The sequence below is a fragment of the Lissotriton vulgaris genome, chromosome 1_2 (genome assembly GCF_964263255.1).
Source record: "Lissotriton vulgaris chromosome 1_2, aLisVul1.2, whole genome shotgun sequence".
NCBI lineage: Eukaryota > Metazoa > Chordata > Amphibia > Caudata > Salamandridae > Lissotriton > Lissotriton vulgaris.
The window spans coordinates 15,041,603-15,054,765 of record NC_141686.1 but is presented as its reverse complement, the minus strand read 5'-3'; the positions used below and the strand labels follow the sequence as shown (position 1 = coordinate 15,054,765).

Below are 13,163 nucleotides of genomic sequence, written 5' to 3'. Positions count from 1 at the left end.
GAATGTACTTGAAAGTGGTATAACTGTCTCATCTAATTTGAAAGTATATTGTCTCTTTGGCTGTTTCCCTACCTGCATGATGAACGATTTGGAGTTGTTCACTAACAAATCCCTGTCTTCCATAAATTTTTTGAAAGCATTCAGTAACAATTGAAGGCCATTTTCAGTTCTTGCTAACAGAACCGCATCGTCTGCGTATAACAAGACTGGAATGCTTCTAGTCCCCACTCTTGGGCTGTCTGAATTTACCTCCCGTAAAACACCATCCAGCTCATTTATATAAAAATTAAAAAGGAAGGGGGCCAGTATGCAACCTTGCCTAACCCCCTTCCCGGTTCTAAAATCCTCAGTTACAGATAAATCTTGGGAATACCTTACATTTGCACTGGTGTTATTATGGAGGTCAGCCAGAAAGTTTATAATATCATTGTCCACTCCCTTATCCTTCATGGACCCCCACAGCTTCCCCCTGTTAACACAGTCGAAAGCTGAGGATAGGTCCATGAAGGCCAAGTAGACTGTGCCTTTTTTAACGATGGTATATTTACTTAGTAATAAGAAGAGATTCAGGCATTGTGTTGTAGTCGAGCGGCCATTACAGAAGCCATATTGGGCGATGGACATGATGTTTTTGTCCCGTGTCCACTCAATTAGTCGCCGCAAAACTATTCTCCCCACCAGTTTGGCCACAGAGTTGATCAGGGAGATAGGCCTGTAACAAAGGGGACTAGCCCTGTCCCCCTTTTTAAATATGGGCACAATTGTGGATAGACCCCATGACGTCGGGCACCCTGCCCTTGAGGCTGCGTTAATAACTGCCGCGACAATCGGTGCCCAAAAATTAGGATCAGATTTGAAAAGATCCGGGGGTATCCCATCCGGGCCAGGTGATTTGCCCGCTGTAAGCCCCTCGATGCCCATCACGACCTCTCCTATACTAACATTCATACAAGGACCCCCAACAGTGCATTCATACGGTACCACATTAATATCTCCCCCCCCGTACAGTCGTTTAAAGTGAGCAACCCATTCCTCTTTTGAGATGACACATTCTAACCCTTCCCCTGGATCTTTCACCAGGAAGGGTTTCTTTAGCACCGCCCAGAATTTAGCACTGTTTTTCAGTGTTTGGGGTTCCAGGATCTCAGCCCAGGCCTCATTCCTCAGTGCCTCCTTTCTTGATACAATGGCTGTTTTATATTCTTTACGTGATCTCTGGACTAATTCCTTGTTGCGAGGTTTTAGCAGTAAGGCTGCTTTGAGATCACGGGCTGCTTTGGAGCATTCCTTATTGAACCACCTTGGGCCCTCCTTACCTCTATATTTTAGGGGTTCTGTCATTGAGATAGCTATGTTATCAGTTAAGCTTTTGAAGTCCAATAGAACCTGGGCTGGGTCTGAATCAACTTGGGTGCATCTGGCAATGATTTCACTGCAGTTAGTTTGAATATTCTGATATATGAGGGCCGGGGTACACATAGACCATTTTAAACGGCGTCTACCGTCCGTAGCTGTAACACTACCCCGACCTAAATTACGTCCTTCTCTTTCCACCCAGGGGCCCCCTAGATGTATAGTCAAGGGATTATGATCACTGAGTGGATTGCTATCTATAGAGAATGAACGCACAAACACTTGCATGGGGGCAGTTAGCAACATGTAATCAATAAATGTCCCCTTCCCGTGCCCTTTAAAGGTAGGGGTGCAGAAGCGCTTTGAGGGATCACATAAACTCATTGCAATCGTGAGACCATGTTCGATTAGTAGGTTATTAAAAAGTGTCCCTTCCACGGTATGTTCTAAATGTAGACCGTTAATTCTGGGACAGTACAGTTCCAGGAGGCTTTTGTCTAGGGGATCACTACATAAATGAGTGTTGAAATCTCCCATTATCAACAAGTTGTGTGAACAATCCCTCATTGAAGTGCCTATATACTCACTTAAGGATTCGGAATGGGCGTAACTAGTAACATTATTAGTGGAGTTATAAAAGTTGATCAGACCAACCTTGCAGTTACCCGCCGATAAAACTAGACCTTGTATGCCAAGATTATTTGAAGGCCTACTTACAGTTGTGCATTTCAGTGCTACCGATATGAACATTACCATACCCCCCTTTGATCTACCCCGGGTTACTGGTATAGCAGGTACAAAATATGCCTTATAGCCATCCATTTGAATATCACATTTCACTGACCAGGTCTCTTGTAAACAAATGATTTGGAAGCCCCTAATATAGGCTAACCAACTATCATCCTGCATTTTGTTCTCTAAGCCCGCCACATTCCAACATATAAGATTATTTTTTGGTGTAATTGATGGAATCACCTCTAACGTTTGTGCTACAGGCGACTGGTCGTTTTCCTGACCCTCCAAGGCCCTCAGTCAGTCGCAGGCATCCAGCCCTGAAAACATATCAAATCGGTTATGTGTAGGAATATTGTACCCTCTGTTGTTCAGATTCTCTGCATTAAAATTTGCAGGTGGTATCCGCCAGCCATTGGCGTTTACTGCTGGCGTTTGCCACCCAGGTAGCCCACTAGTGTCATTGTTATACATATATGGTGTTGCCGAATTTGGTGTCTGAATTTGTGATGTAGGTCTGTACCCACGGAAAGTATTAGGGGGATTTTTAGGTGAGTTTTGGTCAGGCGCATAGAAATATCCCAGGGGTCGCACACAGACACTGTTTGTGTTGTAAACCAGTGAGGATGCGCGTAACAAGACTGTAGCAACGTGTTGTGGGTGCTGAAAATTAACGATTACACAGTCCCCCGTGGTTGATTTCCTTGAAGGTCCAATCCAATTTACTCTTACAGTAGATATAATTTGATCGTAGTAGTGAGATGGAAAGCCACAGTTTTTGTTTAGCCATGCCACCGTTTTGTTTTTTAATGAGTCGTGTGATTCTCCATGGGGTTGTGCTGCAATTTCCTCATAACGCGGGACATTAGTCAGCACAACCACAAATGGGACGCATTCGGGGGGGAGATTAACATTCCTAAGTCTAGCCCTCTGAGGGACCACTGGGCAATTGCCCAGGGGGGCCGGGGCAGAGGCCTGATGGGTCGGCTGAGTCACAGGAGCCGTGGGAACCGCGGGTACAGTAACAGCCACGGTTTCTTGGTTGGACTGCCTCTTCTGCTGTGTACTCTGTCCCCTGAGCAAGTGCTCCTTCACACTCCCGCCGGGAATAGTTGTAGGTGATATCACGGCTGGGGCTGGGACTGGTGCAGGGGTCATATATCCCGTCACCAAACTACCCAGTCTTTCCACCTCAGAGGCTATTATGTCCAGTTTGGACATTATTGGAGTAATTAAATGTACAATTTTAGCCTCCAGTTTACCTACTATTGTATTCATTAATTCTTCTAACTTGGTGTCAGACAAGGACACACTTCCTTCGTTACTACAGCCCTCTTTATTGGATTCTTCCACCACCTGAATGCTTGCACTGTTAACATTAGTGTCCCTAGAGTTATTGGGTTGGTTGACGTGAGTTTTAGATTTTGCAGACTTTCCCCCACGCCTCACCTGAGTCTTTCTGCATTTCCTCACTGGTCTTTGTGTGGAAGAGACCTCCGGTGGTTCTTCTACTACTGAGTCCTCCTCTGAAGTGACAAGCAGTTCCACTGGATTCACTGGGTTCTCAGAGTGCACCTGTGCCTGTACAACTACACTGGGGACCTCAGTGCTGTGTGCAGCCTGTGCTAGGATGCATTCTGGCACTTCTGTGGGCTCGTTAGATGTAATATCCATACAGGGTGAAAGACTTTTACTACCCAATGAAGCCCTACGTTCATTGTTAATTTGTGTAACTTTTTTAAACACGAAGTTGTCCAAGGTACGTAGGCCCGATGTAGATGGGTCCATAGTAATGGTGGGCATATTAGCGGGTAGCAGAACAACTATAATATCACAGTCTCGAGCAACAGTTACTCTTCAATACTGCAGTATGTAACAATGAGGGAAACAGAGTCTTACTTGTACTTCATAGTCCATGGAGCCAGGATCCGTGGCCCGACCCGACCTCTTCCGGTCTCTGAGGGCCTAAGAGGGCCCGCCCTTTGCCCGGGCTTAGCCCGGCGCGGCCCCGCGCGCTCCCGCGAGGCGGGGGGGGGACAGCTGGGCTTTAAGCGCCTCCTGGCGCGGAAGTCCGATGAAGGTAGAAGGCGATGCCCCAGAGACTGCTGGGATGTGTAGTTCCCGCTCAGGCTGCCGCGCTGGTCTGCGGCGACGGGGAACCACACAAACAGACTGCCGGTCGGCTCAGGTGACAGTGCTCCCCAGGATGCGTTCAACCCCCGCTCTACCGGGGGGACAGCTGGGCTTTAAGCGCCTCCTGGCGCGGAAGTCCGATGAAGGTAGAAGGCGATGCCCCAGAGACTGCTGGGATGTGTAGTTCCCGCTCAGGCTGCCGCGCTGGTCTGCGGCGACGGGGAACCACACAAACAGACTGCCGGTCGGCTCAGGTGACAGTGCTCCCCAGGATGCGTTCAACCCCCGCTCTACCGGGGGGACAGCTGGGCTTTAAGCGCCTCCTGGCGCGGAAGTCCGATGAAGGTAGAAGGCGATGCCCCAGAGACTGCTGGGATGTGTAGTTCCCGCTCAGGCTGCCGCGCTGGTCTGCAGCGACGGGGAACCACACAAACAGACTGCCGGTCGGCTCAGGTGACAGTGCTCCCCAGGATGCGTTCAACCCCCCCACTCATGCATTCACTCACAGAGCCATTCCCGCACTCATTCACAGACTCATACAGCCAATCACACATCCACTCACGTACCCATAAAGCCACTCACACACCCACTCACCAACTTATACAGCTACTCCCACACCCACTCACCGACCCATACAGCTACTCACTGACCTATACAGCCACTCGCACACCCACTCACTGATCTATGCAGCCAGTCACACACCCACTCACTTACCTATACAGCCACTCACCCACCCACTCTCAAAGGTTACAGGTTACAGTCAGGAAATTAAATTAAAAAAACCTTAGAAATTCACTGGAAAAAACAATGGTTACAGATACGTTATAGTGAGGATATAAAATGTTTTTAAAGTTCGTAATTCACAGAAAAAACAAAGGTTACAGGGACGTTCTAGTTATGGCTCAGATTTCACCCGTACAAAACCAGTGAATTTAAGCCGTTATAGTTGGCTGAGCTAACTATAGGTTACGCCCCTGCAACTCCGATTCCAACTCAGATCCTAAGCTTTTACAAATACTTCCCAGAAACCCTTAATCAAAAAGATTTTTGATGTGGATAAAAAATTTGACAGCTTTGCAAGTGGAACAACTATTTCCACTACTGTCATTTTCTATATATGTTTTTTTACACCATTTAGTGTTCCAGTTTTGGTACTTTAAATGGCAGGTAGTGCTTTTGCACAATTTTAACAAAAGTAGACTACTTTGGAAGGAGGGTAGACTTAATGTGCCATAATAAGATTTAAATCGATGATGTGCAGGCTATACACATATCTTGGCGAGTATGTAGCTAGTTGGTCTGGCATACATGTTAAAAAATACTCTTTCAGGTGAAAGATTCCTACCAAATGTTCTGTAGGGTACCTACAGAATATGCCATTGTACTTGCGTTATACTGTTTTAGTTTCAGTAAAGATATTTGTGATTGATTGAAGTCTAGATATTGCTAAGCAATACCATGCACGATTCATAAAGATAGCGACTTGTTCATAGCAATCGCTACAATCCTTCAGAATATCTGTATTGAACATTGCAGGATGGCAGGGGTGGGGGGATAACCTGTTCAAGGATTTGTATCGGAAAAGTGTGAAATAAAAACTGACATTAATACTTTTAGCCATTGAGCATGAAAGGTTTGGGGCTGTTCAGTCAGCCATGGTTTGCAGGTGTCGTCCACCTCTGGGAGACCATCAAACAGAACCATCTTCATATGCGCTATTGAATTTTTACTTACATGTTCCTGCAACATCCTCAGGCATGACCAATGGATCAAATATATTATGAATATTTTTAATAGAGCAGTAAATGTTGTCCCTAATTTCTGCTGTCTGTTATTATTACTCAGTACTATTGCTGTATATCTTTAAAGTTGTTGGAAGGTAGGGAGTCTTAATGAACAGATCAAATCTCCCAATTAGAGACCTCAGCTTGGTCCAGGACAGAATGACAAGTAAAATGTGAAGTATCATCAAGTAGAGTTAACCGGCCTCAGATCCACTGGACTGTAGGGAGCGCTCATTCCTGTCCTCCCCTCCCCTCCAAGACCTCAGTGTACAGTGGCCTGGATCCTATGCCCCATCACATCACATCACATCCTGAAGCAAAGTAGAACTGACCGGTGCAGCATGCACCTCGACGCTTTCTGTTTCAAGGTATGAGACATTCAGACTTGAAACGATAATATTCACAATGTTTCTGCACCACTTGGTGATAGAACAGTATATACGCCTACAAGCCTTTGTTTTAGTCTCATACACTGTCTGATTACAAAAGACCTATTGTGAAGTTACAGCGCTCCCGCGGCGTACCATTGGTTTGCCTTGTTATCACTCTTATTTGCTTGTTTTTTATTAAACGGCGTGCCGTTCTCTTCTTTTGTTTGTCCTTCTCGTAAAGTATCGCCTCTTTAAAATCTTTTTGATTGGCCGGCTTGTACCTTTCCAGTGCTAATATTTCGGGAACTTCTTTTCTATTCTTTCAACACTCCATGAAAGTGCATGTGTGTTCTATTTCTCGCCCTCCTTTGCTGCTCCACCCACCCCCTCATATACGCCTGTCCATGCTGTGTTGCCGGATGACCCTGCCAGCTTTTCTGTAAAAGTACAGCAATAAGGATATTTTTGCAGGGGCAAGGCCTTTTATCACTTTTATCACACATTTTGCATGAAAGCACAAGCTTTGGCACACAGAGGCTTTTATGGTGCTGAGGGAAGGGCCGTTTGCTGTACTGAGCTGCTATCTGTGGCAGAAGGTGTACATAGCATGACAATTCTCCAATATGGAAATATAGCTCCTTTCTGGGTTAGTACAGAGTATGAAATGTCTGAAACCAGTAGAACGAAAATTAGACTTTGCCAAGTGTTTGGCATGCATTTCCATTTCCATTCTTATACTTTCTCATTATACTTTCTAAGTTCTGTTCTGATTTTCAATAGTGAAAAGAATTTGAAAGATATACCATGCCATTTATTAAGATTGAAAACACTGAATTTAATGTACAGTTTCAGGATACTATACTCTCCCGGCTGGACTACTGCAACACACTTTACCTGGGCACCCCTAACTCCGTAATAAGAAAACTGCAAGTGGTACAGAACTGCGCAGCCAGACTATTGTATAAAATCCCTAGAAAACAATCGGCTAAACCAGCACCGAGGACACTGCACTGGCTTCCCATCTCAGAACGCATAATGTTTAAATCACTCTGCATTGCACACAAGACCCTCTGGGACACAGGCCCAAAAATTCATTCTACCCTGAAATCTGCCAATCTGTTCCTAGCCAAGGTCCCGAAGATTCGGAGGGTAAGAACGGGGGGGGGACGTATGTTTTCATACAACGTTTCCATTTTGTGGAACTCACTCTTCCTACAGCTTAGATACACATCCCACCACCTCTCTTTCAGTAAACTGCAGTGAAATAGGAATATGTTTTTTGGTTGCAACCAGCACTGGGATGCCTACGGGCAGCCATGCGGTAAACCAAGAATTGATTTAATAATAATAAGTTTGCTTTTCCTCCTGTATTTTGAAAATGTTTTTTTTGCTTTTGAATACCATACAGACAGAAATTTGTAAAGCCAACAGTTCAGCACTCACATTATAAAAAATGAGACTAACTGGCTTTGCTAATGCTTGTTTCGAGAGGGATGGCCAGCCCAAAGAAAATATTGTTAAGACAAGGTTTGCCAGGCAAATAATCAGACATTTTCCTAAGTGGATTAGTTCCTGTGCTTCATAGCATTGATGGATTTAGGCATGGATCCCTCCACAACCTTCCACTGTGATTCTGATTAGATCTATTGAAATTTGCAGACTACTTGCTTCTTTTCACCCAAAAGGCTGTTTCCCCTAGTAGTCCGTTTCGAGGTTAATTGAGAAATTCCATGCACCCTTTACTATTCTCTGCCTGTTATGGGCCCTGGACATCCTGGCTCTGTTAATAGTTGTATGAAGCCAGGAATGGCCTACGGTTAGAGTAGCAAAATGCATTGGACACCTGGAGTATCTGCTCAGGAAGATGAGGACCAGAGTGCCATGGCAAGAGTTTCCACTTCATAAGATGTTTGTGCAGGCCTGTGGCCTCTGCACTGAACAAATGTGAGAGAGCCAGTAGGCTAAGAGTCCTGGAATCAATATGGCTGGGAATAAACAAATTCATGTCAGGTGTTGTAAGAGGGAAATGTTAAATTCGGCTTTGCCCCACTGTTACCTAATCACTTAGTGCTGCTGCACAGCAAGGGACACACACGTGCTAGGGCCTGGTCCCTTACAAATACCAACAAGGTTAGAGGAGAGGGCAAGGAAGTAGGAAGAGGAGGATGGGGAGGGGAGACACAGGAGAGAGAGGTACAATGTAGAAGTCAAGGGAGGAAGATGCAGGAGGAGGTAGAGTTGGGACACCTGTAGAGGGCTTAGCTTTGGTGATGATGTAACATGTTCAGCCTCATTGGATCTCCTTCGGAAGAACATTTTAAGATTTTCCCAGAACGATAGGTCTTGTTTATTCGGTTGGAGGGAGGGCATGCCAGGTGGAAGCTGCTACCCCTGAAAAGGGATGCCAAGGGTATGTCTGGTTATGAGCTTAGGTGCTCGTTGCATGGAAGCTCTTGCATCTCTGATGTCTGCATCTATGTGCTTGTTTTTCCTGCTCCTCCTTTGACCCCTCTATACGACACGTTTAAGGTTCATTCAGTATCGATGTAATTTCATTATCACCATGAGTTAGATGAATTCGTTAGCTTCTTTTATTTTTTTACTTTCAGCTTTTAATGTTTTCACTATTTAGAGAAATAAAGTTAAATGATTAGAATCAGCATAACAAATCAATCAATCAGTCATTTGTTAAGCGCACTACATACCCGCGAGGTTCTCAAGGCACTGGAGGGTGAGGTGGGGGCCGCTACTGATCGAACAGCCAGGTCTTTAGTGTCCTCCTGAACAAAGGGGTTCTTGGCAGGTCTCCTAGCTGAATAAAGCCCACTGTGGGAAGGGAATTGTGATTTCTACCAGTTATTATTGTATATTTTGCACAGGGTCACTACAGAGAATGTATACTGTAATGTAATAAATGTTGGTCTGTTTCACAGCTGGATTATACGGTGACCTGCGCTGTGTGCACACGATCCGAAGCAGGCGATATTCACATTCACAAAAAGAAATCACAGGTGAGCGTCTGGTTGGGCTTCCTATATTTCGGCATGTAGCAGCATAAAAATTAAAGCAGGCTTACAGGAGTGAATACATGTGCTTGTAAGGTAAATTTCCATCCAGCTAGCAACAGTTACTGAATCATCTATGGCTCTGACTCCAGGGACTAAGGGGGTACCTTCGCTTCTTGGCAAGGGCAACTTTCACATTGATGATGGCCCACATACCGTTTGTGAGGGGCTTTGTACTCCGAACAACTACAATACTGTGAGCCCTGAATATCACAAAGAAAGATTAAACAGCCAGCGCTAGCCAACTAGCACACTGTTAAGGGGCAGGTAGAAGAACAGAATGAATACTATATCGAGGATGTGTTCAGGTTCTTTCCCAATTGCACCGAAACCTTGAAATAGAACGTGTCCCCCAACCACTGTGTAGCCTTGATCTTTGCTATTATTTAAAACCACATTTGTTTGAAATAAAGACCTTACAAAGTACATGGCGTGGAACAAAACCCAGTACACAGGTGGGTATCTCCCTGGAGCTGCTCCGGGCATCATAGATATTACTTATTTGAGTAGTAAACATCCCATACATGCAACCACCATAGCAATAATTTGTTCCTGGTTTTTGTTGGGCATCAAGGACATATACATATGTCACTGAGCTCACAGAAGCCCCTTACGATTCCTCCATGGTCCCCATAGTTTCTCAACTATGTGCGGGGATCCTCTCCCTCTGTAAACAAAGAGCTCAACCCCATGCACCATGTATCTTTACTCCATTGCTCCAGCTTGGGCTTTGCAGGCACAATTATTATTATTATTATTATTTAAGAAGCTTATAAAGCGCGCAGCTACCCCCAAAAGGGGGTGTCCCGGCGCTGTGAAATACATGTCATTCATGAGGTGGAACTACCAGGTGCATGTCCATCATAACCCGGAACTACAGAGAGCCTCAGAGGATAAATACATTTAAGGATTAGAAAACAGCCAGGTCTTGAGTTTCCGTCGGAATACTTGCTCTGACTCAATGAACCTGAGGTCCAGAGGAAGGCTGTTCCAATACTTGGCCGCGGCCACTCCAAACGTTCTGCCCCCACTCCTGGCGAGACGAAATCTGGGTGCCACCAAAAGGCGAAGGCTGTTTGATCTCAAGGATCTGACAGATACAGATAGTTTGAGTCCCCACATTTACACAATAACACGTCACGCTACAATCATATCTACACTACAAAATAATTATTGGTATCTGATGCCCGTTTGGTCCCCCTATATACCCAGGATACAGAGTTTCTTGCTTGAGCAGCACAAGTCCCACTATTTCCAATAGTACCGCAATTATTCCCAAACAGTACGGCTGTATTATCGCTGCTGACATTTTTGATCACTGTTTTGTCTGATCAAGTTGAAATTATATTTGTGTCTTCAACTGTTGGATAAGAATGCTGTCATCTTTAGGCCTGTTAGGGTATAAATATGTAGGCATGTTCAATTTAATGCACATTTGTATTTGTTCTTCAGTAACCATTTTGGCGTCATCAATTCTACCGTCTTCTTTTTGGTTACCACCCAAACCATTAATGTCCTTATGTACTGTACTTCTTTTAGGGACTTCCAAGCCCCATTATGGCTTTCTTTTTTTGAAAAACTTTTTCACGACACGGGGATTGAGTCTTGTAACGGACACCCCATCATTTTTTTAAGCTGTTTGGCCGACCAGTTAAATTGTGATGTACTGTGGTACCCCAACGGCTGACAAAAAAAAGGCGTCCTCACTCAATGGGATTTGAGTATTTTTAAATGTTTGGTCCCGCAGGAGTCCTGCGGAAGTCCTCAGTGCATAACGGTCCAGATATCACTAACGTTTTCAGTAGATTAACCCCTTCATTTCCACTCCAAGCACCTCTTCATACACATAGGGCCTAATTCACAAAGGGCCTCCGCACTCATGGTGGAGAGCCCACACTCACAATGGTGTTTTCCTTGCTCCTTGTAATCATACACGCTGGCACCAACTAGGAAGAGCACGTCTCGAGCTGGAGGATTGGTTTGTTGGTCATGGGCGAGCACAGATCATGCGTCTATGCCATGACCAAGACCTGTCGTATGGATTGTAGCTTTGCTGAAGACTGGGAGGGGCACACAAAATGTTACACTTGGGTGGTGGATGGCTACTTCCTTCACTGGGAGTTAAGCAGCATGTGTGCTGTGGTGGCAGCATACCTTGTTTTCAAATAATAGTAATCAGTAGAGTGAACAGGCCTCCTTATCTTTGTCACTGTAGTGGTGCCTTCTGGCCCACTCTAATAAAGTCCTGTTGCTGTATGCTTAAATCAACCTTGGCCTGCATTGGGTTGTGTGTGTACCTGTGGAGTGGTACAGCATTGTAGAGTCAACGCATCTAGCCCGTTCTTGGTTCTGCTTCTCTCGGTCACCCTCAATAGCTTTATTTTTGTCTGTTGTTTCATTAACTATTACAGGCAAAACCCCCAGTCCCTCTACCATATCCTGTCTCCTGATTACCCAACTTGCTTTCTAACCACTGTTTAAATGTACCACCTTACAGTTGTGAGAATGGGAATGAGGTGGTGCAGATGCAGGGTCATCGTAGGACGGTTGTGAATAATTTGGATGTAAATGCAAACATTAATTTGCTGAAGAAGACCACTGCTTGTCGTTTCTGTGGCAAAATAGGGCTCTTGAAGCCTAAGTGTAGGCAGAATCCAGATCCACTCCAAAATGATTTTGTTCCCCAGATGCAGCAAAATGCATATGAGATGCAGACACAGATTGTCGCAGCTCAACAGACTTCTGTCCAGAATGTGAAAATCAAGGGCAGTTCCATACAAATATTTCTGTAGCTCTCGTGATGCAGCAAAACACGGGAAAGAAAAGGCCTTATAAACCAGGGTACCAACAGAATCCATTGTTTCCAAATTCTGATTTTTTTTCAGTTTACATCAGAGACGACTTCATAATGACGGTGTTTGAGGGGGTTGGAGGATTGCAGCTTGGTGCAGTCCTAGAGGTAGACCAGAGTGGTGCATATTTACATGGTGAGGTGATCGGCCACCCTGTATCATTCTGAATTGATTCAGTTGCTACCCACTCTACAGTTCGTTCTGTGGATGCTATAACCATGCCCATCTTTGGAAGAGATGTCTAAGTTGTATGCTGTATGAGGTCATGTTGGTTGTGCTCCTCCAGACCACAGAACAGATTCTGGCCACACATTGTCATGGTCAGGCCTGGGCCTTTGCACATTCGATTAGATTAGCAAGTGGCCTGAACTGCCTGGCACTCCTGCACACCTTGGCAGCCCTAGTGGCTGCAGCAACATGTTGCACTATCTGGAGGAGGTGGCCTAGGAGACCAGCAGACAGTGGCGATAGAGACTGCCTAATCTCCTTCCGGAATGTCTCAGAAAACTACTGCAGGAATTGTTGCCGCAGGAATGGAGAGGAGTGGTTGGAGGCCCCACGTGAAAAGTATAGGGGGCAGAAAATACAGGGATCGTGCCTAAGGTGAGAGACCCCCACCCCCCTCAGGAAAACCTATTTAAACATGTAAGCCTATGAAATGATGAAAGGGGGACTGCCGATGCTAAGAAGGCGAGGTGGAGCGGACCCCTAGACTATACTAGTGGGGCAGATGTGGCCCTTTTGAGAATATGAAGCAGGCCCATCATCCGGTTGCAACCAGGAAGGTAGTGGCTGAGTAGAGATAATGACCCAGAAAATATAAAGACTTGTCGTAATTTGGGAAGCGATCAAGAAGGTCCATTTGGGGAAAGG

General features: G+C 45.3%; 1 protein-coding gene across 1 annotated transcript in view; it reads left to right on the top strand.

Moving 5' to 3' along the window:
* KIAA0930 (KIAA0930 ortholog) overlaps positions 1-13,163 on the top strand; it is a 615,380-nt gene that overhangs the window by 378,359 nt on the left and 223,858 nt on the right. The window contains exon 4 of the mRNA XM_086952743.1: positions 9,307-9,384. Coding sequence (XP_086808869.1) covers positions 9,307-9,384 — 78 coding nt within the window. The remainder of the gene's footprint in view (positions 1-9,306; positions 9,385-13,163) is intronic.